The 26,887-nt window shown below is 39.5% G+C and overlaps 1 protein-coding gene across 3 annotated transcripts in view; it reads left to right on the top strand.

Moving 5' to 3' along the window:
* The window catches only part of ppip5k1b (diphosphoinositol pentakisphosphate kinase 1b), a 67,048-nt gene that overhangs the window by 38,766 nt on the left and 1,395 nt on the right, over positions 1-26,887 (top strand). The window contains exons 22-29 of one of the 3 annotated variants that reach the window (XM_008293888.1): positions 490-597; positions 1,461-1,577; positions 2,989-3,129; positions 3,371-3,479; positions 7,332-7,481; positions 11,008-11,070; positions 23,703-23,840; positions 24,362-24,475. In XM_008293888.1, the coding sequence (XP_008292110.1) occupies positions 490-597; positions 1,461-1,577; positions 2,989-3,129; positions 3,371-3,479; positions 7,332-7,481; positions 11,008-11,070; positions 23,703-23,840; positions 24,362-24,475 (940 nt within the window). The remainder of the gene's footprint in view (positions 1-489; positions 598-1,460; positions 1,578-2,988; positions 3,130-3,370; positions 3,480-7,331; positions 7,482-11,007; positions 11,071-23,702; positions 23,841-24,361; positions 24,476-26,887) is intronic. The other 2 variants (XM_008293897.1, XM_008293904.1) reach the window with 2 other exon arrangements.

The raw sequence follows: 26,887 nt of genomic DNA, 5'->3' as shown, positions 1-26,887 counted from the left end.
ATAAAGTCCACTGAGAAGTAATTTTCATTAATTATTTCTTTTAGCAAGATGCCTAAGAAACAACATATCTGTGATCATTTGTCTTCGCACATGTACAACTTAGACAACATATACAGAAGTAATGAATGTAGGCTGGTGATAATCAAAGATACTTGTATATTATCATTTAATTTCATTTTTTCAAATTCTACAGTCCAAAATAATGATTCCAAGAGCTTTTTAAACAGTTTTCTTTGATGTAATGTGCAACACCCTTCAGACAATAAATGATGTAGTCAGCCATGTCCACCAGCCCTAGATGTTATTATTATATATTGTTCTTCATTATTGTAAAGGTTGTCAACTGACTTAACTAAATGAGGCTGTAGACTTGATGTTCACTTTGTGCCTGCAGGAATGTGTGCACATCCATGCTGTTTCATGCATGCTTTTATCAATGTGTTTGTATGTGTGTGCACTCATGTCTTTTCTTTGCTGTGTGTCCATTAGGAGGAGAAGGACCAGCAGTGGAAACAGGCAATGGACTACCTGAGCGCTGTGACTGAACTCAACTACATGACACAGATAGTCATCATGCTGTATGAAGACAACAATAAGGTCAGTCTGCTGAGTGCTGCATCACTGTGCAGCAGCATGAAGTGAAATGTAACCTTCTTGGTTACATTAATTCTCTCAACCCCAAACCCTGCCGGCAGGTTTGAAAGATAGGCTATCTTGGGGGGATAAAGAAAAATTGCATAATTTATCATAGAAAGAAACTATGAAAGCAGAAGTCGTCAGATTTTCAACTTTCTAACATCCATTAACTGCTTAGCTGTGATGACCGTTGAGTCAGGAAACTAGTCCAAATCTAAACTTGTGGTTGTGCTATTTTATCAAATCATTTTTACTAAATGTCTTATTTAAACATTTGTCAAAAATAAAGTGTTTGTACAAAACAGATTCTATAAAAAAATACAAAAATCTTGGTTCTACAAAACGGCACAATTGTGAAACCATTGGTGAAAAAATTCTGTAACTCCTCGGCTGAACTGCAGGCCATGTTTAGTTCAGATATAGGACAAGTATGGAGACAAATGTGTAGCATGTAGACCCACCAGTTTTTTTCCAGCTTTGTTAATACCTGTGAGCACTTAGGAAATGTTGTACAAGTTGATTATAGGTTTTTCATGTATATTATTATTATTATGGCATCCTGAGTGAGTCATATTGCACAGAAGACAATGATTGAGTCTTTTCTGCTTTTAGCCATGAGTGTGCTGTTTCCATAGAGGTGCAACACCTAATATTACAGTAAAAAATGATTCCACAGTTGAGTAAAAATGTGGGCCAAAAAAGCCCAGAAACTGCTTGTGGTTCAGAGGGTTCAGGAGTTGTGAAATATTCAATCATATTGCTTTAGCTTCATTTACAACCTTTTTGTGTGTCCTCCCTTTACCATTAATGTTTGTGTTGAGCAGGACCCCTCCTCAGAGGAGCGTTTCCATGTGGAGCTTCACTTCAGTCCAGGAGTCAAAGGATGTGAAGATGAAGAGAACGTACCTCTTGGCTTTGGCTTCCGACCAGCATCCTCAGAGGTGTGTGAATATGTGTGTCTGTGTTGTGCAAGGTTCTGCAGTGTTTGTCGTGCTGGTTGGTATAAAACTGTGCAGATTGTTTAGTTTATTAATATAGATGTGGTCCTCAATTACATTCAATTAACTTAATGGAGTTTGTGATTCAGTTGCTGCATTAAGTGTCTAAGTTTTGTGCATCAGAAGATGCACAAAGCTGCATAGCTATACCCGGAGTGAGATAAATGATTTAGTCTGCACCTGTTTAGCTGCAGGCGTGGCTGCATTTCCATCAAATGTCTATACTTTTGTAAAATCTGTATGGTTTGGTCATGTTTAAAACCAAACTGATGACGGACAGCAACGTGCACACAGTTCAAAAGTGTGGCATTGTTAGCCTTGGTTCTATGCCTTCCAGTGGGAAGTTACACTAAGTCTGACCAGGTTTTTTAAAAAAAATCCTAGTGTGTTCTTGTTGGTGGCAAGCATTTCACATGTATCTGTATACGGTATTTCAATTTTTATGTTCTGTCACTCTGGTGTACATTAGGGCTGCACCCAATAGTCGAATAACCGACTATTCGTTTGCTGTGCTAGAATCGGGATATCAATTTTGATCTCTGAATGTCGTCGTCCCCCCCCTCCCAACTATTCGGGATATCCATCATTAATTGCCCCAAATATCTGGAGAACAGTAAATGCTATTCGGACAAACCCGAGTGTACCCCTATGTTGAGGAAAGTCTGTCTATGTGAAGACTCACTGTTTTGACAATGTCTTGCAGCAATTTAACACTTACAATTATACTGTGTGGAATTTCTTTTAGAAATTGTGAGGAAAAACACATTTTCTTGAAAATTAAATGGTCGCTAAAGAATACATAAAAAGTCTTTACATTGAAATGTTCAATTAATGATAGTTTGCTAATCTCTTGTGAAGATAACTATATTAACAAACAACATTTGTCATTGGATTACATGTTAAAGTCAAGTTTATTTGAGTTGAGAATGGAGTTCAGCTTAGAAATGTCAATCTCTTGTTTCTTAGAAACGAAATAATCCTTTATTAGTCACACAGCAGGGGCATTTGCAGTGTTACAGCAGCAAAGGGAATAATGCAAAAATGTAGGAATATCAGTGGAGAATATAAAAAACAAGAGACACACATAAGTGCTGTTCATATTGTATAGATTATTTTATATGTAGAAATTCAAGATTTTGCCAGAATTTTTATACTGCACAAGGTTATTCTATATTTGAAAACCACTGATAGTGCACATATTCTTCCATAAGTGGAAAGTACTTGTATTGCACAGGTTCTTGTATATGTTGAAAATTTTACATTATACAGAGTCTTCAAAATGCACTAAAATACAGTAATCATAATGCACAGGTTTGAATGCAATGATGTTGAGTCATCCTTTCTGACCAATCAGAATCAGGACAAAAAACCTAATCAGGGCAGTCTGGAGGACCTTTCTCAGGACCAGCCAGACCAGGCACTTCCTGTCTCAGAGCCAATCAACATCCAGCGAAGATCCCCCATGATCCGCAATCGCAAGACGGGCTCCATGGAGGTACAGACTCGGTGTCTCCGCAGTAGGCAGGATGATAATGATGATAACAACAGAATGTGAATTTGGATTTTTCTTAGTTAATTCCAGTAAATCACTTAAGTTAAGCAATTGTACTATTTTACTTTTTGCTTTTTTTGTGTGTGTGTAACAAGTGTAATGGTTTCATAAAGTGAAATGGAGACATTGGGTCCCCTGGGTAACTGTCTCAGTCTTAACCCTTGGTCTCCATGGCCCCACTTAGGTCCTCTCTGAGACCTCTCCCACCCATTCATCCAAAGGCTGCACATCCCATCGACTCTTCCAGTCGTGTTCACGCCAGTCTCCTGAGATCAAACCAGCCAGTGGCCTAGGTGGGCATCCTATCTCGTGTGTGTGTATGTGTGTGTGTACGTGTGTGTGTGTGTGTGTGTCTCTACACAAACACATGTACATGTGTGTGTATGTGTGTACGTGTGTGTACGTGTGTACACGTGTGTGCGCGTGCATGTGCCAACAGACATTCTGACCTCACAGCACATTTATCGCCAGCTGTCATCTCTGATCCTCCTCCTCACAAGCCCTGGCTGTGACTATTTCCTGACCTCCTCACCTTTCCATATCTCTTTCAGTCTCTCCCTCGCTTCTTTCTGCCTAGTTTTCTTTTCCTCCTTTCTTTCCATCACCACCCCTCCTGTTTCTGATGCTCACACAGCTTTCAGCCCAGCTTAGCTTTGCAGCAGCCAAAAAGGATCAGACTCCAAACTATGTAGGCAAGAGGTCAGCAGGGAAGAGTGGCGTTTGCAGCCAGCTGCAGGATCTCTGGTGTCACATGTCGTTCAAAGACATACTGATATCCCTTCTAGGTGATAAGGTGACAACATAGGGAACATACTGTAGGCGTGCCTGTGTCTTATTTCCCAGCCCTCTCCTGAAAGCAATGTCTAAGAATCAAACTGAATCGTTAGACTCAGTAGCTTCAGCTAGCGTAAGTAAATATGCTAAAATATTACATTAGTAAAGCAAATAATGTCTCAGAAACCTGGAGACATAATTTATGTACCAATTCCATGCTGGATGTAAAGTGTACAGCTGTTGGTATACAAACATCATCATAATTTAATGTCTTGTATGTTGAACCTATTTCATAGTACATCCCTCAGACAGCCTTTGAGCCCAGTTGAACATATGTACAAAAGAACAAAAAGTTTTTTAATCATAGTCTTTTAATTGCCAGAAATATGACTGAAAAAATAATCTTCCACAAAAAACTAATTGTACATCATTTAAAACCACTATTGTTACAGAAGTCTGAATAAAGTTATGGTGAGATCCTGATATATTTATCAGAAGCTGTATGATACGGTGCACTACAGTCTAACTAGAGTTTATTTCCTGTTTGGTTACACTTTAAACAAAATTAAGCAATCATCATACTATTTAAAAAGTATATCTTCTGTGCTATTCCAAATATTGTGGGCTTTACAGCAGAACCCTTTTTGGTCCCACACTGAACCTTTATGATGAAGTTAGATGTTAACGTAGTTCTTCATGATCCTGAAAGAAACAGAAAGTTAAAGTATTCTGAATTAGCTAAATCCTAGTTTGGTTCTTTTCAAGCACCGCTCTGTTTCAATCAGTGTGATTTAACTGCTACCCAAAGGAAAAATCCTTGAAGGACTCTTGTTTTCGGTGTGTGTACAGTTCCCAAGGGCATGTAACCTCCAACAACCTGCTAACACGGTGACACTCACAAGCATGAAAGGCTGCCGTCTAAATCAAGACATGTGGATAAAACCGTAAAACCGTGAACGTGAGAATGGAGAGTGGCGTCACTTTGTGGAAACAATCTGCTTCACTGGGAGTTTGAAAGTCAGCTGTTGTAACACTTGTACATATCTTCCATTCCAGCTTGATGTCACCAGACAATAAGTGATATAATTGAAAAAAACAATTCCTTAAATATTTGAGATGTCAGTGATCAGTGGTTGTGTTTACTGATAGATCTATAGAACCCTGCAGAAGGTTGTATGTATGGATTAACAATCTTACAGTGCCACAGCATCACACTCCTAAAAGAAGTCCAGTTGTATTTGAGGTTTTTTTATATTTAGTGCCATAATTAAAACCTAACTAACATAAGTAGATTTGTGCAGGAGTAAAAGGAAGCTAATAATAAGTTCATGAAAAAGATGGTTAACCCTCTAAACCCAGAAAATTATCTTCAATAAATCATTAAAATTACATGTTTTATCAGTGCCACAGTCATCAGATGTCCATCTTTCTAACAGTGTTTGAACTACAAACCTGTGACACGTAGTTCCACTGGGAACATTGCTCCAGTCCAAGCTTAAAATTGTCATATTTCCTCAAAGTTGCTTTTTTTATGTCTCATTTATTAATTAGCCACAAATATGCTGTTTGCAATATCCAGATTCTGCCTGGAACAAAAAAAAACAAAACAAAAAAAAACAACTTAAAATTCTCAACGTAACTGATGTTGATGACTGGGCCAAAACCCAAGGACTTTCCAGCTGAACTGCAGACAGTTTACACAGCAGTTTATAGGGAAAATGTGTGAAATTAAATTTAAATTAAAAATGTAGGTGGTAAATATCTATAATATGGTAGGTCAGTATTATTTTTCCTGTACTGGGTACTCCTGTGGTCACTTGGAAAAAATGTGTAGATGTTGATTCAAATCTTGTTAAATAAACAAAGAAATTCAACTTTTTTATGATTTATAGCAATTTAACTGTGGCATACTCTTCACATAACATTTTTTGAATGCTCCTGACTTCTAGTCATGGTTGTCCTGTTTCCATAGAGGTGAAGGACTTTATATTGCCGTGAAAAATGAGTGAGTTAAAATGGGACAGTGTGCTTCTCCATGAAGGCTCTGATCATCATGTCACTCAGTGCTTAATTATCACAAGTCTAAAGCAGCAGTTGGTTGTGTGTCCACATGACATCAAAGTGGCTCCATGTAAAGCCTCTCTGAGTGGAACCTGTCAGTCTGTTATGTGTAGTAAGTGTGTCTGCCGACTGATCCCTGTTCATCACCAACACCACAAACTGCACAGGTCACCGACCAGAGCAGCAGGTGTCGCTTATAGCCTTTGTCAGCAAGCTGGTGTTCATTCCTTTTATCCTGTTTATAGAACAAAGGAACAAGGCGCAGACTCAACACTGGCGCCTTCAAAATGTTTGTTTTGTTTGGAATTTCAAAGATATAGGCTCACTTTTCTGTGGTCTGCAAACGTATAAAATATTGGTTTAAAATGTTAGAATAAAAGTAGAAATATTGACTGTTTCACATTCATATTAGGAGCTGTGGTTTCAGAGGTCTGAAACAATCCCATTTCTACACTCGGCCTTTTTATCTTTGTTTACACAGCACACAAACACAGAGGTCTGACAGATATAACTCGCTTGTCATCCTTTCTGGGAATAAATCTTAAGCAGTTTTTTACTCACTGTTTTTTCTGCACCTCAATGGAACCACCACAACCATGGCTAGAAGTAAAGAGAACCCAAAAATGTCTTTGGTGCGTTGTAACAGTGATAAGATGCAATTAATTTTTTATGTATGTATTTCTTTAAGTAAAAATGAGGATTTTTGATTATTATTTTATAAAAAAAAAAAACAATAGTACCTGCAGGCAGCATGTACAATTTTTGACTCTACTTAATATAGATATTAGACATTTTGGAGGTTATTTTTACAGACACTGTTTACTGCAAACTGTTTATTTTTGGTGAATTTTAAATTGAGAAATGTAGAATAAAGTGATTGTAATGAAATATGGTCAACAGGACAGCACTTCACAGACCTTGGGAAAGTTGAAAAATCTGATGATTGTTGCTGTTTTAAAAATTTTTCAGCACTGATGAATGCTGTAATTTTGGAGATTTTTGCCTTTCAAACACTTTGTTGGGTGTTTGGGTTCAGAGAGTTAAATTGTCTGGAAATTATCTTGAGCTCTCGATCATAAATTTAGTTTTAAATCAGATATTTTTCACACTAGAGATTAAGGTAACAATCACCCAAACTGTAGCTGGAGGACTTTCACACAGGTGTACCGCTTTCACAAAGTAAGCACCCAAAAACTGCCCGTTGCAATAGTTTGTTAGAAATAATAACAGCATGGTGTGTAATAAAATTACTTACACTTCCACTCCACCCATCCCTGTACCCTGCACTCCCCTGGCTCCCCTTCACACAGGCTCGCTCTGCTCTGGCCTCTTCAGTGCCTCTGCCCTCGGGGTGTCCTGTAGCGCCCCCAACCTGCGGGACTACGTCCGCACGCACCACCACCACCACCGAAAGCCACCTTTGTCCCCTGGCAGTCTGCCGTGCCACAGTGGCATGTTTGGTATGTTCACCACACTGTCTGTCCTCTCCCATGGGGCAGGTCTTTTCATCTCTATCCTTTTTGAAAAACTCTGCAAACTTTCCCTTTATTCTTCTACTTTTTGTTCCTGGAACTTCACATTATTTGACATTTGGGGACATTCGGTACTGTCAATTTTTTAGTTTTTTTGTTGTATTAAAGCTCCTTTCTTTTTCAACTCTTTCTCAAAACAAACCAGCAGTTTCAATGTGTTGCATCACATTTCTGAAGTGATTTTCTTCGCAGCGTGCACCATGAGGGCACTGATTTGACAGCAGAGTGATTGGCTGTGTAGCAAATGCTGAGCATGCAGGCTTATGCTGGAATGGGTGATGCTCCGCAGTTATCAGCAATCAATATTCTTCTACATCAGCATGACCACTCACTGAACACACCGCTGTCTGCTTGGGTTCAAATGTGCTGCAGTTTTCTCTCTCTGTGCATGTTGTGGTGCAATTTGTACTATATCCTCTCATGGAATTTCATAATCCACAGTAAAGTAGTTTTTGTGTCTGGAAGCCAGAAGCCTGGCTTTTTTTTTTTTTTTTTTTATTAATCACAATTTACTGTAATCCTTATATTAAGAAACTCAGCCTGTTATTTGGAACAGATGTTTCTTCAAGACCCAATAATCCACCTTAAAATAATCCTCAGCCTCATTGTCCCTCCACACCCTCGGTTTTACTCAGCCTCTTGCTGCTAATTCTGAGTCTAAGCGAGCTGTTTTCACCACCACCAGGGGTCCATACAGCAGGTTTAGTGACGCCATATATCTGGATTCTATGTAATCTCATAGTTTGACAAATTGGTGTAGTAGTTTCCAAAGATAAATATGACACATCCTCAGGTCACATTTGTTATAAAATTCTATTTATGCTCAAGTATCTGGACACTGCCAGAACTGCTGGGATTTTCTCCACTGCAGGTGTTAAACAGGAAACTGAGCTGTTCAGTTCATCCACTGGGTGTCACTCTGACTGCAAGGCTCCAGGAGCAAGCAGACGCTTTCCCTGCTCAATTCTCTTACGTTATGTTGTGTGTTGCAGTCTGAGAGACAGCTAAACATTTGGACTGACGTCAGAAAGAGAGCAGCATCAGGGCAACAAATCACTCTTTCGTTGCTGGAAAGGTGAACAGTTCAGACCTGAAGCTGCCCTGCAGGGTTGTTTTAGAGACGTGGTTCCCAACCTTCACTGTCTGTCAAGTAACACCAGTTAAACGTCACCTCCAATGTCACAAATGTGTTCTTTTGAATAAATGTTCAACTTGATATAATTTAGCACTATTTATTATATAAAAGTAGATTTTCTTACAATATTTCTTTTCATGCAAGACAACTGTGTTGGCTTGTTCTCTTTTTTTTCCTCAAGGGTTGATCAAGTCTGTGTTGTTTGTGCTGGCACAAGGTTTTCATTTCAGCCATTTATTTGTTACTGTAAAGCTGAGGTAGGCCGAAATTAAAAAGAATGTGAGCAGCATCCCTTTCTGTCCTAAGCCCATCCGACGAGATGAGAAGGGCACACGCATTGTGCATATGTGGACACAACACAATCTAAACTAAACAGCTAATCGTGAACATAAACATGACATTCATGAGGGCCACATTCATGAGCCTTTAGCATAATTGGCTACGTTGGCACTGAAAAAGCATGGTCATCAATAAGTATGTGCACTGTGCAGAATTTGAACGGCAGATCACAACAGCACAGCAAATGCACAAATATCTAAAGAAAAAAACGTACAGGTTGTGTTTGGAGTGGAGCCACTTTACATCTGTTAGCTTCTCTCCTACTCTCTGTGCTCACATATTTTAATACAGCTGAACTTGAAGCTACTACCAAGTCAAAGAACAATCACAAAATGAGGAGAAAAGAAGTTGCTTTTGCTGCTTCATGCGCCTTAAACATTTACTGTGTCCATGTTGCACTTTTTTAATATACAGACTGTTTCACTGTTAAGAAGTTTGATGAAAACATTCATGTCTTATGGAGTTGTACTACTGACATAAATAATACGTTTTTTTTTTTTATCATGTTTCCAGTTAAACTCCACATTTTTGCACTTTTAATATGCAAACTTTTGTTTACATTGCTCACTGTCTTGCATCATACAACAAAATACAGTTTGTCAAAATTCAAGAAAGTGAAATGGCCGTTTTGGAAGAAAATTAATCATTTAGAATAATGGGTAGACCTAGTTAGCAGAAGGCTAAACAGTTGCTATCATTATCATAGTCACTTATCACTAGCTTGCATGGTACATCAGCCTACACAACCTAAGTAACTCTTTAAACATGTTTAGATATTACACGTAGCTGAAGTTAGCAGGTTACCTGTCCAGAATAACAACAGCAAACTCAGAGTACACAGCAGCAGAGTGTGACTTACGAGGATCCATGTGTGTTTTATTGTGTTTATTCTCTGGTTCTCTCTTTGTTTTTGGAGTTGCTTTCCAGTCCAGGCAGTTGTTGCCAATGTTGGAATAGCAACTTTTCCAGGATTTTTTAACATTGAATGAGCTTTTTCATCTGAAGGGACGCACACACACCTGCATTTGTCAAACAGCCAATAAGAACTACAGCACATGAATGAAATTATGCTGAAAGGTTATTTTGGAATTTTTGCTCAATGATGCCAAAAGAGTGCTGCCTACCTCAGCTTTAAACCAGATCTAATCAATATTCTTACATGAACAGTGTATCACAAGTTTGTGTAAGAAAAGGGGGTTGGTCATGTGATGAACCCTCGGATAACTCTGACAACTCTGCAGTTTCCCTCAGTTTCTACACAGCTCATCTTTCAGCTCAGTGTTTTCTCAGCCTGCAGGAGAAAAAAATCAGGTAGCTAATATGGAATACCAACACTAGAGCTAAAAAAGTGAATATTGGACTCATCACATGGTCAGAAAAAGTTACTTTGCATGAGCTGAAAGCGAGTCAACATGTCATTTAAGAGCTTTAGAGGTCTATTAGGCAGATTCTGTTACACTGAGGTGTTTGTCAACTTCTAATCTTTGTGCTGAGCTTATTGTTTGACCTTCATATTTAATGCTCAACCAAGATGAGGGTGGTATCAGTCTTCTCTCACTGTCACCAGATAGGTGTTATTTCTGTTTTTTTAAATTTGTTTTAAAGGTGAAAAGATAGGTGATACACAATAGCAGTCTGACAAAAGGAAGCAAACGGAGGTTGAATTCACAGAATGCTTCTCGTTGGTGAGATCAAGACTCGGCATCACACTTCCTGCATGTTTACTATTCAGCCATCATTTACTCCATCAACTCCACTGTCTTTCCTTTCACTTTCTCCCCACATGGCTTATTCAGAGATGACTCTTTATTATCACGCATGACAGTTGGCAGGCAAACACTGATGAATCGACAGGCCAACTCTCCTATTTTGTTCTTCCTCTCTTCTTTTTTTCCTTCATGTTAAGAAACACACAGGCTAACAGGCAGACACAGGCACCAGCAGTCCCAGTAATCCCAGTTACCTTTCTTATCTCCTCAGAGCTGTTCTCTATGCCGGCAGTAAAGAGATTTTCTGTGTCGTTTGCCAGGCATCCGACTAATGGTATGTCTGCTTTTATTCAAGTATATTTCGACACTCCTCTAGTTTGTCCTGTTATCTTGCATGACCCTTTTGTGGGAAAACATTTCCTATGTTTTCTATTTCTGGAGGTTTGACGTTTGGCTGCGTTAATTACATTTAATGGCTCCAAGTTTTTTTCTCAAGAGTTTCTGTTTCACCGCACACACCTCAGTGTTGGTTGTACCTTGTTTTCAACCCTCACCTCTAACACCACCTGCTGTGCCTGCACATGTTTAATTTACCTCTATGATCCTGCTGTTTCTTCACAGGATGGTTGTATGAGTGGAATATATCTCCTTCCTTAGATGTATTTCCACGTGTAGATAATCTGTGCACAGATCGTAACACTTCCTCACTTGCACTTTTTGGTAATTTTAAATCATTTATTCTATTGATTTCATAGTTTGGGGAAATACGTTTTAAAGAGTGACTTAAAACTAGCCTGCAAAGCCGTGTTTCACTGCTATTTCTGGCTCCAGTGCTTCACCTCTGACCACATCCTAACTGTTGAATGGCTTTATTAAAATTGTAAAGTGATGTCACAGTGTACCAACTACTCCCTGCTTCTACATCCCTGACGTAAGGAGAGACGTCAAACCCAGAGAAGTCAGCAAAGACAAAGTTTTCAGGGGTGTTAAGTTGCTCTTTAACCTGCATGTGAGCTGCATTTCAACATGTGAAAGTGGAGCTTCACACGGACTTAGAAACATGGACTGTATGCTGTGAGAAGTTCTTCTTTCATATGTTGGACTGCGGCTCACATGCAGCTTTAAAAATATTGAACAATTCTGCACCTGCACGCCCATCAAAAGGGCAAATAATTGGTACAGTCAGCGTATTGTATTGTTAGATTTATTCATTAGTGCAGGCCAAAGAAATCTTTGATTAATGATTAAAGTAAAGCCTTAATTTAAAAGTTCACACTTACTGGGATCACCTATATTTAGTTTGCTTTGCGGTTATTTTATAAGCAACTCTTTGAAATTTCTGAGATAATTGATTAGAGCTGAAATAACTGTGCTTTTATTTAATCAATAGATCAATGAAAAAAAAGACTAGTATTTCAGTCATTTCATTCATTTTCATGCAAAAATGTTTGTGAACAGAAAATCATATTCTGATATTCTAATGACCAAATGAATCGCTGATTTGCCAAAAAAAATACATGACAGATAAATCAACAATGACAACAATCATTAGTTGCAGTTCTATATTTGAAACAATCTTGCTGCTGTGTTTAAAAAAAGAAAAAAAGAAAAAAAACATCTCACTTGATAACAAGAATTTGCTTCAGTCATTCACAGGTGAAACTACTGTGGAAGCTACCTGCCTACTTTGCAAAATGAATAGGTTAATAGTTAATGTGTCGTTTCCTTCTTTCGTACTTGGTGTCCAACATGGCCAAGTCTGTTTGTGAAAAGTGTTTTCTTTTGTTTTCAGTTCAGACGTCTGCTGTACGTCAGTCACAGCTAAGGGGCCTGATAGCTGAATTGTTGGAAACAGCAGGGTTTTTTTTTATATATGTATATATTTAGTTATTTAGTTTTTATAACCCACTGATTAGATTTTGGGGTTCAGGTTTTTAGGAGCTACTGCATAGCACACAACTAAATACACGTCCTGTTCGTTTGGATGTGACTGAATGGTGATAAGGATTTTATCCCAATAGCTCAGAAACAAGCCGTCAGCTTCTGGCAGTTGAGCTTGTGCTGGCTGCACTTTCACAGAAATTACATGTCGTCTGAGCGCTGGGATCATCTGATGTGTTGATTCAGAACAACAAGCACAGTCACTGTAGTTTTGGATTCTGATACGATGTTGACAAGTGTTTGGACTAACTACTGGGGAACACAGTGATCAATGTTTGGCTTGTGTTCTTGTTTTCATTGCTATATATACTATATATGACAGTGGTCCTTTAAAAAGTGTAGATTTTCTTTACATGCTTTGATGCTTGAATTTTAGAAGATATTTGACAGTAGTATAAATCACACACAGACTGCCTGCGTGGCTGTCGGAGTAGAACTCACTTAGAATTGCTAATGGGGTGTTTAGCTGCTGCTGGTGCCTTTTTTTTTCTTTTTTTTTTTTTAATATAGAGCATTTTTGAAACATTTTCAGTTCTATATTTTCTACTAGACTAAGTCATAAATCAGCACACTGTCACAAAATCAATGCAGTGTTCTGGAGTAAAACACAGATATTTGGTTGACTGTTGTGCAGCTTGAAAAGAAAGGAAGGTTTTTAAATGCTGCTTTTATTCATTTGGAATTAACTGACTATACTGCCTCGGCCCAACGAAATCTGCTGCGCTCACTGAGAAAATTACTCCTGCTTGCACCGGTAAATTATCAATTATGATGCTCAGTGGAGAAAAGAGCAATGACACCAATCTTCTGTTCTGATTTCTTAACCTTGTTACTGTGTTTAGAGAGTATTGCTAAAGCTATCTAAGTTCCATCTAAGTTTTGTTATTTGTTTGTGTATGTTTATTGCAGTGCATGAGCAGCAGCCCCAAATCTGTGATTATTTCTTGGTTAATTAAATATTGTCAGATGGGAAGCTGAACTCATTCAGTCCATTATGATTGTGATCATTAGGCGGGCCGGAGGAAGAGGGGACAAAGCAAAAGCAGAGAAGGTGTACTGTGAATGCTGCATGTGTAAATATTTGACAACCGCCAGTTATTGCAGATTAAAGGCCCATGTATTTTTAACTGATAATGTGATTTAGTGGTGCATAAATTATACTGCCGTAAATTCTATTCTATGTTGATTTTACTGTTTGTTAACTATTGACTGCAACATGAAGTCCTGTACTGCTGTAAAAACAGCATAACCATGGCTACAAGTAGAGAAGACTCAAAGCTGTCTTTTATGCAGTAAGACACAGTTGTACAGCCATAAATCAGAAGGAAAATTAATTAATTTCTTTAATTATTTATTTTGCAAAAAGAATTTAATCAACATTTACATTAATGTCAACGGATACAGATGTTACAAGTACTTTGTGGAAATGGAGATGTTACATACTAGACATTTTACTACTTACATTTTTATTTGCTTTCATATGTCTGTCTACTCTGGGTAAACACAGCCTACAGTTCATCCTAGTTTGGGGGGAAAAAATCCTTAATTTTTGTCATTGCTGTTGGTTGAGTCACTTATGGTTTCACAGTTGTACTGTGAAGTGCAGACTTTTTTGTTTTGAACAGAATTTGATTAGAGCAAAGACTTATTTTTTTTTAAAGAATTTGTGAGGTGTGTAGAGATTTTGATGAAAATTTTACAATTTAAACTTTGATGTGTTTCCTGACCCAATGGCACATCACAAATGAGTAAATGAACGATCATTGGCAAGTTTAAAATCCAACAATTCGCTCTGTTTAAACAGTTTCTGGCTCTGAGAAATGGTGTCATTATGTCAAAAAGAATGTATGAAGAAAACATGCCCTTCAAACACACAGGTTTTGGTGCTCATAGGGTTAAACAAATTAGCAATGAATTGTTACAAAACAACTGCCTCACGATAAACCTTTGAACCCCCTGAGGGAGTATTTGCAGCTTTGAGGCAGTTGCACAATTAGTAGACACACATGGATAAAATTGTTGGTACCCCTCAGTTAATGAAAGAAAAACCCACAACGGTCACAGAAATAACTTGAATCTGACAAAAGTAATAAATAAAAATTCTATGAAAATTAAGCAATGAAATCAGACATTGTTTTTGAACTGTGGTTTAACATAATTATTTTTAAAAAATAAACTTATGAAACAGGCCTGGAAGAAAATGATGGTACCCTAGAAAAGACTGAAAATAATGTGACCATAGGGACATGTTCAATCAAGGTGTGTCCTCTAATTAGCATCACTTGTAATCAGTCAGTCGGCCTATTTATAGGTTTACAAGTAGTCACTGTGCTGCTTGGTGACATGGTGTGTACCACACTAAACATGGAGCAGAGGAAGCGAAGGAGAGAGTTGTCTCAGGAGATTAGAAAGAAAATTATGGACAAGCATGTTAAAGGTAAAGGCTATAAGACCATCTCCAAGCAGCTTGATGTTCCTGTGACTACAGTTACACATATTATTCAGAAATTTAGCATCCATGGGACTGTAGCCAACCTCCCTGGAAGTGGCTGCAGGAGGAAAATTGATGACACATTGAAGAGACGGATGATAGGAATGGTAACAAAAGAGCCCAGAACAACCTCTAAAGACATTAAAGGTGAACTCCAAGGTCAAGGTACATCAGTGTCAGATCGCACCATCCATCATTGTTTGAGCCAAAGTGGACTTCATGGGAGACGACCAAGGAGGACGCCATTGTCGAAAACAAATCATAAAAAAGCCAGACTGGAATTTACCAAACTGCATGTTGACAAGCCACAAAGCTTCTGGGAGAATGTCCTATGGACAGACGAGACAAAACTGGAACTTTTTGGCAAAGCACATCAGCTCTATGTTCACAGACGCAAAAATGAAACATATCAAGAACAGAACACTGTCCCTACTGTGAAACATGGAGGAGGCTCTGTTATGTTCTGGGGCTGCTTTGCTGCATCTGGCTCAGGGTGTCTTGAATCTGTGCAGGGTCCAATGAAATCTCAAGACTATCAAGGTATTCTAGAGAGAAATGTGCTGCCCAGTGTCAGAAAACTTGGTCTCAGTCGCAGGTCATGGGTCTTGCAACAGGATAATGACCCAAAACACAGCTAAAAACACCCAAGAATGGCTAAGAGGAAAACAGCGGACTATTCTGAAGTGGCCTTCTATGAGTCCTGACCTAAATCCTATTGAACATCTGTGGAAGGAGCTGAAACATGCCGTCTGGAGAAGGCACCCTTCAAACCTGAGACAACTGGAGCAGTCTGCTCATGAGGAGTGGGCCAGAATACCTGCTGAGAGGTGCACAAGTCTCATTGACAGTTACAGAAATTGTTTGATTGCAGTGATTGCCTCAAAAGTTTGTGCAACAAAATATTAAGTTAGGGGGACCATCATTTTTGTCCAGGCCTGTTTCATGAGTTTTTAAAAAAAAAAAATAATTCTGTTAAAACATGGTTCAAAAGCAATGTCTGATTTCATTGCTTAATTTTCATAGAATTTTATTTATTATATGCCATTGTGGGTTTTTCTTTCATTAACCGAGGGGTACCAACAACTTTGTCCATGTGTGTAGCTGATAATTGAATCCTATAAGAAAGTCATGCTTTGATGGTACACAATGAGAATACATATTGTCGACTTGAGAGCACTCACTGTGTATTCTTATGCCCCCACACGCAGTTTATTGAAAGCCAGCTCTGCAAGGTGTGGGGAGTCACTGATGTTCTGTTTGAGAAATATTATTGATGATTGAAAGACGCTAGTTCATGTTGTGTACGGTAGATCTGTGTCTCTGGTGTGTTTCCATTCAACCTGTGATGTTATTGACTGCTCTTGCCTACTGCTTTCTTTATTTGACCTCAGGTTATCTGTTGTTTGAACTGGAAAATAGAAAGGTAGGACTGAGTGTGTTGTTTGTGCATGGTTGAGGCCCAGTGCTGTGTCCAGGGTTAGTTAGTCCGCTTCATTGAGAACTTAAAACTCAAGACCTGTATTGATCAAATGGAGAAACTGAATGTGCTGCTATCAAATCTTTTCCTACTGAGACGCCCATCTTTAGCAACCTTCAGCCACACTGCTCTGTAGCTCTGTGGCTCCGCTCCTGTCACTCCTCCCATTCCTCCTTTGGCTCCACTCTACTTTCTCTTTCTCCTCTTCTCTCCCTGCTCTGCCTTTCATCCCTCAGAGCCCTCAGACGAGCTCCATGTAGTCCAGCTGCTGGGGGGGCTGCCCGCTGAGCCGGTCCTGCTGGGGTTTGCCCCTCTGGCTGTGGACGGGGCCATGGCCCACCACCTGCACCACTGCCCCTACCACCTCCGCCTCCTCAAGACCTGGCTGATGTCTGGTCAGGAGCGCCCAGAATCTCTCCACGGTCAGCCTCTGTAGTCCCTGCACACGTCTTACTGTCTCCTCTTCCTCACTCTAGCCCATTTATGCTGGTGCAGGGGCGAGTGGGATGCTGCCAATGCCAGTTGAGCTTTGCATCTTTCTTGTCTTTTCCTGGTTTCCTGCCTGTGCATTCATTTTTTGTTCCTGTTATAGCTGTGCTCAATGCTCCATTTCAAACTGTAAACACGTTCCTGTTTTGCATGTTTGCCAAAGGGAGCAACACTGTATTCGCCTGCATATTTAAAGTCACAGTGAAACAACAGTTACAGCGTCTGCATCGCCCGTAAATTGACGTGAAGCTGAGCATGTGGCTGTTGTGTGTGCGAAGGATTTTATCAGATAGGTGGGATTTGATTGGATCGCTGAAGAGTGACCATAAATTAGACCTTAATGACATTCTTTAGAAATTGAGACAGAATTTTTTCAACCCTTAGAAACAAATACAGCATGAGCTATTAAATGAGCTATTACATTTGTTTTAGGCTAGTAAGTTTCTACCTGCATGTAGTGCAAGTTTTATTTCAATTTCAATTTAGCGTTTTCAACCTCTACTGTTGTAAATTTTTGAGCTGGGTGAGTCAAACAATGGATGACATGAAGTCTGCAGTAATATAACATTAAGCCATCACAGTTGACCTCCAGTTAAACCACGAATAACAGAAAACAATTTAAACTGCAACATCCTCAACCATACCCACCCATTATTTTAACTGGTTCAGTGTTTCTGCTCAGGTTTTGTACATAAATAAACCAGGTAGAACCACGACTTGCCTTTTATATGCACATAGCCATATGGCAGCTACTTGCATATAAAAGTTTCAAATGGATTTTTCATACATAAAGACGAGTGATGAAATGAAGTGAAACCTGAACCTTTGACCCCTACACAGACAGGGGTTCTGGTGGTTCTGGTCGGCTGTGGGGGGAATTTTTGGGTCCACTGTCCTCTTAGAGGCCAGGGTCACTGCACAGTACAACTTTGTTCTGAGTGATCAGCTTTATTGTATGATAAAATATTTCTATTCTGATGGGACTGGTCTTTTCAGGATGATGAAAGTGATGTAAAACGTATGTTGTGGCCTTTACAGTCACCAGAATCGCAACCTCAGGTGAGATTTTAGACAGGTGTGTTAGATTGAAGCTGTTCTAGTGGTAAGTGATGAGCCGATACCTTACTGAGATGTTGGGTTTTCCTTTTATTGGTCACTCGTCTGTATTTTTTGACAGAACAAAGGAAAGTTTTGTTTTTGTTTTCACTGTGTCTTTAAGTTCTTTAGTGTTCTTTGATTCCAGTCCTCTCTTACACATTTGGATGTCTGCTGCTCATTTATGAAACTAGTAGAATATGGCAAACTTTTTTTTTTTTTGCTTCTTTTTTTTCTGTTCTTTTCTTTTTTCTTTTTTTTTTTCTTTTTAAAAGGAAGCTGCACAAGGAAAACTAATAGCTCTACATGCATGCTGATGATCAGTGAAACAAACTCTTCTATAGCGTAGTTTCAGGTTTGTCTAACTGCATTGTGTGCATGCTCCGTGCTGAGCAGTGGGTGTAAAGAAAATGCCTTTCAAACTGGGTATTTGTTCAACAGTGAGGTCTGTCTGGAGACCAGCATCAGATGTTGATGGCACCAGTTTGACCCTGTGAGGTCACAACTGGGTGCCGCTGTGCTTCCCTCAGTGTTCACATTGTATGCTTCTTGGCCAGGTGACAGAGATTTGAGCAGCTGTTGAAATATTTGGGTCATCATCTCTGCGCTCATTTCAATTGGCTAATTAGGTGGTGTTCTGTCTATAAACTGCTGATTTTGTGAAGTGTTTCTGGAGTAGGTCTTGGCATGTTGTATCAACTTACCAAAGCTACACACTTATTCTTTGCAGTCAGCAGAAATAACTGTAATAACTTACAGATGTTTTGCTACAGGATAAAGTAGATTGGGATATTTTTAGATTTTTACTCTAATAATTTAATTTCTTGACGTCTTGCTCTTCGGATGTCTTCATGCTTTATTGCCTGTCTCCGTGTCTTTGTCTTTGCCTATGTGGGGAGTGAATGGTGCAGTGTAGCATCAGTGTTTCCTGCTCCCACTGCATCTGGTATGTGAGCTGAATTTGATATCCATATGAAGAGGCTGCAGCAAAGATGAGGAGGGGAAGGCAATACATGGTATGTTAGTGTGTTTTTATGCAAGTCCTGTAATATTCAACAGGGCACAGTGGTGACAGAATGAACAGTGGAAGGAAGGATAAATGCCGTCTTCAGTAAGGAAAAGATTTCATGATTCCCAACCAGTTTCTGGGTGCTTCCCATTTTCACTTCATTGTCACTGTGGGCTAATTTTTCACTTGCATTATAAAATCCTACACCTCTATGGAAAAGGAACTCGAAAGTTCTGTGAAAACTCAAAATGGTGACTCTACATACTATAGATATTTTTTTACTTGCATTTTAATTTGTTTTTGTACTCCTCTGCTATGTGCTCTGTGCAAAAGCAACTGCAGTTGAGCTAAAAAGTCCCTGAATTTGTCACATTGGTCGCATTTAAGTCATCAATGCCTCCCTAGCTGTGCTCAGGAGCACATCATTTCTTGTTACTTACAAAATTTGGTTGGAGCAAATGATTATTATTTTTTGATTCCCTTCAGTGAGAAACATAGAAGAAAGTAATTTTGATGAAATAGCATGATTTTAAGCTAAGATTTGCTTCCTGACAGAACAACACATCACCGGTGTGTGATTAAAAATCCAACAATTGTCTTTGTTTTCCACTTTCTGGCTTTGACTAATGGTCTTATTTTGGTAATTTTGTAAAGACAGCATGCCTTTAAAACCCAAAGGCCGGTTTTGGGGTTCAGAAGGTCAGTGGAGAAATACATCCAAACAGAAACAAACAACTTTCTGGGGTGTCCTCCTTCTCTAGTCCTTGTTTGTCGTCATGTATATCAAATAAGTGGCTAAATATGAACAAAGTAATATCATGTAGAGATTTTTATGTTGTGGATATGAATTGGACTGAAAACAAAAAACACACCGACTGTTACCAGACTTTTCTGTAGCTTTCTTGATGACCATAAATGATTTTACTCACAAACTGCATATAAACCTGTGAGAAACACTAACAACGAGCAATTCAGATAATTGTCAACTGGTGAAATTCATATCTTGGCCCCTCGAGGCCTTGAATGGTTCTTGTCCATTAAACACTGCATTTTGTTCCGCTTTGTGCCGCTGTATTGGACAAGTTGTTCTGGGGAATAGCCATGAGAAATTCTGTGGTTGTTGCACATTAGTCATGGACAAATGCAAGGCTGACCCGCATGCTGCTGGGGCAGATGGATGAAGTGGAAGCGTCACTTCAACCTCCATCCTTTCCCCACTTTTAATGGCATCCCTTTGCGTTCTCTGTGGGGCTGCACTGAATGCCACTCGACTGTATTTTCTGTGTGTTTCTGCGTTTGTGACTGCCTGCCATGGCACAGTTGTGTTGACACGTTGTTTTTCACAGCATATGTGTGGTTTTTGCCATGAGCAAGGAAAAGACATGTATGAATAAATACATCCTAATACAATATAAAACTGACTTCAAAGTCAAGATAGATATAAATATGCTGAAGATAGATATGGAATATAGGTTAAAAAAAATCCAGTTGTATACCAATGTTAGACATTACAGCACTACAACAACATTTTCTTACTAAATCTCCCCCCAAGTACTCAGGTTTGTGGTCAGCTCAATTTTCAATCCATTAATTATCAAAGCTAGAAAAGCATTGCAACAGAAGTGGACGCTCTTAACCCAAGAGTTCCTTATTTTGTGATAAGAGTTTGCACACAACACAGTGGTATTTTCGGTACCTTCTCTGTCATCTGTAAGGGTAAAATTGAACGGGCTGCTCACTGTTTTTACCACAGGAGTCCAACAAAGAAAGTGCCTCCAAGCTTTAAGGATGTTTAGTAAAAATGAGGGTGAGAGTTAATGGCTTGTGTTTATGTTGCCCCCCTTCTTCTTTAAAGAACGTTTTGCAGGTTGGCGACCTGAATGGATTACTATGGGGGAAAATGAAGCTAGAAACTAGATTTTAGGAAAAAGGTACATCTCTATGTCCACTACAGTTAGAGACATTTGTTTTATGGAGTTGTATATCTGCCTCGAAAAATGCAGCTTGGCTGTTCCATAACAAAAAGGAGAGCATTTGAGTTAGAAGCATTTTAACAATAAATAAAAGCTATGAATCCTAATTGTAACTGTGTTTTGACACTGAAGAGGATTAAAGTTTACATTAACGTGCTTATAGCAGACCGCAGCTTCATAGTTCGGAGCCTGCCTGGTGTTAAAGAGCCGAGGAGCAGGCAAGGATTATGAGAAATAATGCCTGACAATATGAAATGAATCAGTGGTTTGAGGAGAACCTATGCAGAACCGGACAGGTGTCTCAGTGACTAACATTAGGTAACATTGTACCAACATAGGTAACTGTACTGTAAAGTATATCACAAGTCAGTATACCTAAACTTCTACTAGATATTTGATTCATTGATAGCGACTAATGTGTGAGGATCAGCTGATATCGGTCATATATCACGTGTACCACATAAGGGAGAGCGAGAAAGGTGTGAGAGAGCTAACTAATTTAGAAGTTTGCAAAGATAAAAGAAAGACTTAAAGTGCTCAGTTTGTGTTTTCGTTAAGCTGAATCCCTAACAGATCTGTAACTGTTGTTCACACCGGCGCCACTACCAGGATCTGCTGCTGATTCTGGAACTGAAGCAGCAGTCTGCATCGAAGGAACAACAACAGCTATCAGTGTCACACACCCTGACATCAACATATTGTCAAGAACCCTGTCGTATGTCTGGGAACATTTCCCCCCTGTCATGAGCGTTTCATTTGTGTGGCACAGATGCAACAGTGAAGTCCAACTCTTCACCTGCACAAAACTGATCAAGCCACAGCAGCAGCTCCATTGTTGGGAAAAGTATAGTCTGACTTACAGTATGTAGGTCCCCTCCTTCTATCATCTGGGTGTTGCTGTTTTCTTTGTAAAAGAAAGTAACAACCTCTGGGGACCAACTTAAAACCCTGAAAATTTTAAGTCATGCCTAGAATTTTTATCATGCAGTAAGATAGCCCTGCTAGTTTATTTCTGTGATTTATCCTTTTAATCACATTGCTAGCAAATGTTCCACCAACTATTTTATACACTGAAGCCACATCCTTTGCGTAGCTCCACCCACGATGACTGTAATTGATTTAAAGAACTTTAAACAATTTGGAGTATTTTCCTTGATAGCAGAATGATAGTGTGGTGCAGCCAGACCTTTATGTTCTACAGCATGGTCTGGTTAAGTGGGACCAGGAAAAATGTGCACTCAACAGGGTGACAAATTTCTGTAGCCTCCACAAACGTACCAACAAACTTTTTAAAGCACATCTGCTCAGACTCATGACCACCTACTATTGCTCAGTGAAGACTCCCTTATGTGGTGTAGTATTATGTTGTTGGGGAAAAATGCCTTACTTACTTACTTTATGTCTCTTAAATATTTATAATCATGCATTAACTTTTCCGATGACCATTCCAGTGGAATTTTAAATCTAACTTTAGGGAAAAGTGAAACTACACTACACTACAACTCGCTGTGTGTAGCTGCAGGTCACTTCAGCAGGTCATTGTTTTTGAGGGGGACTTGTTTGCTTTCCTTTGTCTTCGGTATTGCTGGATATCCAGCCCAAACCAGCCTGGAAAAAGCAGTCAAAACGTTTGCTTTGTAAAATGTAGATACTTCTGTTTTAGTATAGACATGTTGGCCATGTATTTTCAATATTAATAAACAAAGCTGCGTGTATATATTTTTCCACAGAATAAATGATGCAATTTCTTTTTTCCTCCTGATGGTTCTCTATTGTTTTGGGCTGTCTCTAGCAGTTTGAACAGACATTTTATATTTAATATTGAACATTCCCCTGAAGAAATTAGCTTAATGCATCAGCTTTGACAGGAAGTTGACCTTGATGATTGACTGTATGCCTTGCATGGTCAGTTAATTCTCTTTTTTAACACTATAACTTGTATTATGCGTCATGTCTTTAATAAGTGCATATACACGTTGATTATGTTATTTTAGAAATGAACAAAACCCTTCTATCTGGTTAACATTCTCATGTATACCATGTTTCAGTAGCTCAAAGGTACATCCAAGAAGCCCACAACATGCCAGGGCAAAAGAAAACATTTTCCTGTCATTTGATTTAGTGAACTGATCAGTAACCTATGCCATTTTTGTGGATGTGGTGTTACTAACTAAAGAAGGAAATTAACACCTATTTGTAATATTGCCAAACATTTTTGTTTCCATTAATTTCGGCCTGCAAGTTTGTGTAATGTAGCTCCAGTGGGAAAGCTGCACCGGCTGCAGTGGAAGGTAACCAACCATTGATCTTACAGATGCTTTAAAAGTTTGTGTTGCTACTTAACAAATGAAATGCCGGATTTGGTCAGTATGGCATTGAACAAATGAGCAGCCAACATGCACAGAGAGTGGTTGTGCCCCCACTCCTCTTCCTGTATCTGATAGAAATGTGGTACAATCTGCTGTGTCTGTCTGTCCTGTGTGTGCTGCAGGATTTGAAGGCTGCTCCATGGTGCCCTCTATCTATCCACTGGAGACGCTGCACAACTCACTCTCCCTCAAGCAGGTGGACGAGTTTCTCAACGCCGTGTGTGAGAGCAGCAGTGAGGTCCACGCCAAAACCATGAAAGGTTGGTCTGCACAGTAAATATTATATACTGCTCACTTATTGAAGATGTTCACTTCCAGAACTGGATGTTAGCCCCTCAACGATCAACCACATACAGACAAGCAACCGTCAATGTTTAAACCTTGAGCTCAATCCAACTGTTCATGTGTTTCACGTACTGTAGATCAGGCTAAAGGCCTGACATGGTATCACCATGGGAGATTCCGAGTGTTGTCTTGAACATCAGGCAATCACTTATTGAAAAGGGTTTCCAACCAGATTTACATGTGACAGCAGGACTGATGTGTGTGTTAACTTATCCACTTACTTTCTGTCCCTGAAAATTGAGAGACTCTGACTGTAAATACATATGTTTGCAGTTTGCAAGTGTTATTATGATATAGACAGCATGAATTAAAAGCTAGAAGTCAGTGCTTCAATTCAGATTTTTTGTCAAAAAAGTATGAACTGCGGTATAGTTCAAAGGAAACTGAGCTTTGGTTTATAGGATTCAGAAACGGATCTTTTCTGTCTTTGTTCCAGCGCTCTCCAGCCTGTTTGACTCTCAGAGCCAGACGTCACTCTACAGCCCACAGCAGCCTCTGTCTTCATCTGGATCAGAAACATCTCTTCGCCCGCCAAGCCAGCCACTATGGCGTAAGTGATTTTCTTCTCTGCTTTTGTTTGCATTTTTTTTTTTGATACAATGGTATATAGAGAGGCAGAAAATGCAGGAGGGGGAGACATGTAGCAAAGCGTCCGGCTGGCCAGGAATCAAACTGGGGATCCGTTGCTCAGAGTGAATGGACACATATGATCTGCCCCTTAACCGCTCGGCTATTGGTTCAGCCCATGGTGGTAGGGTTTAATGATTTTAACTATATTATGCAATATGTTGTCCTGCTTTCTTTCCATCTGATAAATGTCTGCACAATGGTCAATTTCCAAGAGATTAGGACCAGAAATATCTGTCTTGACTCAAACGGTTGTTGTCACTTCAAAGAGTGTCAACGCTGCCTGGTACACCTCTGGCAATGTTTATTAAATTGACACCAGTGTAATAAGATATGGTTTGTTATATATGCACAGGCGATGCTTTTTTGGTGATTAGCACTGTAGATTCACAGCAAGAAGGTTCTGAGTTTGAACCTGCTGGGGTCTCTCTGTGTGGAGTGTTCTTCCTACAGTCCAAAAACATGCCTGGCAGGTTAATTTGAGATTCTAAATTGGCCGTAGGTGTTTGTGTTAGTCCTGTGGTGGGCTGATGACCTGTCCAGAGTGGACTTTACCTCTCTCCCTGTCAGCTGGGACAGACTCCAGCCCCCTGCGATCTTTCACAGGATAAAGTGTGTACAGCTTAATAGAAATTAGGCATGGATTTGAAGAACTCTGGTTTTAAGTTCCTGTACTGTTTGGTACCACTAAAGAATTCTAACTGCTCAAATGTGTTTTTATACATTTTTCATTCCGATGGCATTGATTTGTGCCGATCAGTTTCAAATTCTGCCTCAAACAAGGCTTTTAATCCTCAGCTCTTCCCTTGTGTGAAACTGGGTAACTGTATGAATGAGAAGCTGGGAAAGACAGTGCATACTCAGCAGAACCCGGATAAAGGATGGTGTTCTACACTTCCCCTATGTTCAGCATGCCCTTCAGATACGTGGTCCCAGATGGGACCTGAAAGGCATTCATCTATCTGCAGTGACCTTGTGGTTACAAATGCTGACTGTGGCAAATTAATCATATTATTCAATCTACAAAAATATGAGAAGAGCCACATGTTTCACTCAGCACTTTATTAGACTCTTCAGTTTGTAGTCTGACTCACCAGATGTAGACTGCGGGTATCATCCTGCCATTTCTGCAGTGTATTTTAGGTTGCGTTCTTCTTCCCTTCAATTATCTGTTTGTTAGCATTTTCAAAAGCCCCTTCACCATGGAAAACAACAGCAACCAGTTCTGACAAAAAACTGTGCAATAATGCAGGCCTGCTGGGCTGTATCGATAAGTTAGCCATTTTAATGATATTGCTCGCCTCCTTGCATAGAAATGTTCCTTTAAAACAATTCCTTGTCACTGTTCCTTAACACTGTCATGCAGTGGCACCATCACTGCATCCTGGCCTTGGCAACAACTAGACAATTGAGAGAGATTGATGTAAAAAAACAAAAAAACAACAAGTATAATGATAATGACTGTAGCCAAATTATCTGACTGTACAGAAGTAATAATTACTGTGCAGTAGGCCAAAAGTCGTTAGGTACTTTAATGAGCATTTCATCTGAGATTGTTTAATCAGCTGTTTACAAGGTCAAGAATGAACTACTTCAGACTAATTGATGATCATTTAATTGTGTCAGCACAACTCCAAACTGGCCACTAATCATTTTAGGTTTGGAGGAGCATCATCTAAAATGTACATATTAAGTAATAGGCAGTTTTCACAGCCTACCTTCTTACAAACTGTGCTGTATTTTTAATAAACACACCAAAAAAGGTCCCCAAACTGTCAGACGAGTGAAACAACAGCAGATTGTGAATGTGTGGCAGACCGCCCCGTGGGATCAGCATCATCCAATAAACGTCAGTAGAATGGGACTCAGAACATCACAACCTCTTCAACAAGCCAGCCCAACCCTCGCATCACCCGCTTTTCTTTCTCTCTTCTTTCCTTTCTTGAGTCACTTTTTTTTTGTCCTTTTTATCCCCCTGGGTGGTGAGGTGATTAATTTATCCTCCTGCCAGCACTGTTGATTGATGAAGCATCTGCTCTTGGAGTTTTCTCTAGTGCATATCTTCTCTCGTGTTTCCCCCTTTCATCCAGCTCTTGTGTATTTTATTTACCTTGCAGTCACTCTGGGTGGCTTTTCATCTCTCTGTCACTCTCTCAGTCGGTACCTGCTCCAGATCCGGGTTGCTGTAACTGCAGAGAACTCATTTAGCCTCATTTAGCCGACAGTTTACAGGCAGAGGCGCTGGAGATTTGAGCTGGATTACCAGTGTTGTGTGGCTCTGTGTGTTTAGTTACAGGGCTGCTGTTTTTCAATGCAGGTTTATATCACTCAAAAA

The sequence above is a fragment of the Stegastes partitus genome, unplaced genomic scaffold (assembly GCF_000690725.1).
Source record: "Stegastes partitus isolate 25-593 unplaced genomic scaffold, Stegastes_partitus-1.0.2 Scaffold21, whole genome shotgun sequence".
Taxonomy (NCBI): Eukaryota; Metazoa; Chordata; class Actinopteri; family Pomacentridae; genus Stegastes; species Stegastes partitus.
Note: the sequence above shows the minus strand (reverse complement) of the source record. Positions and strands in the feature narration are given on the sequence as shown.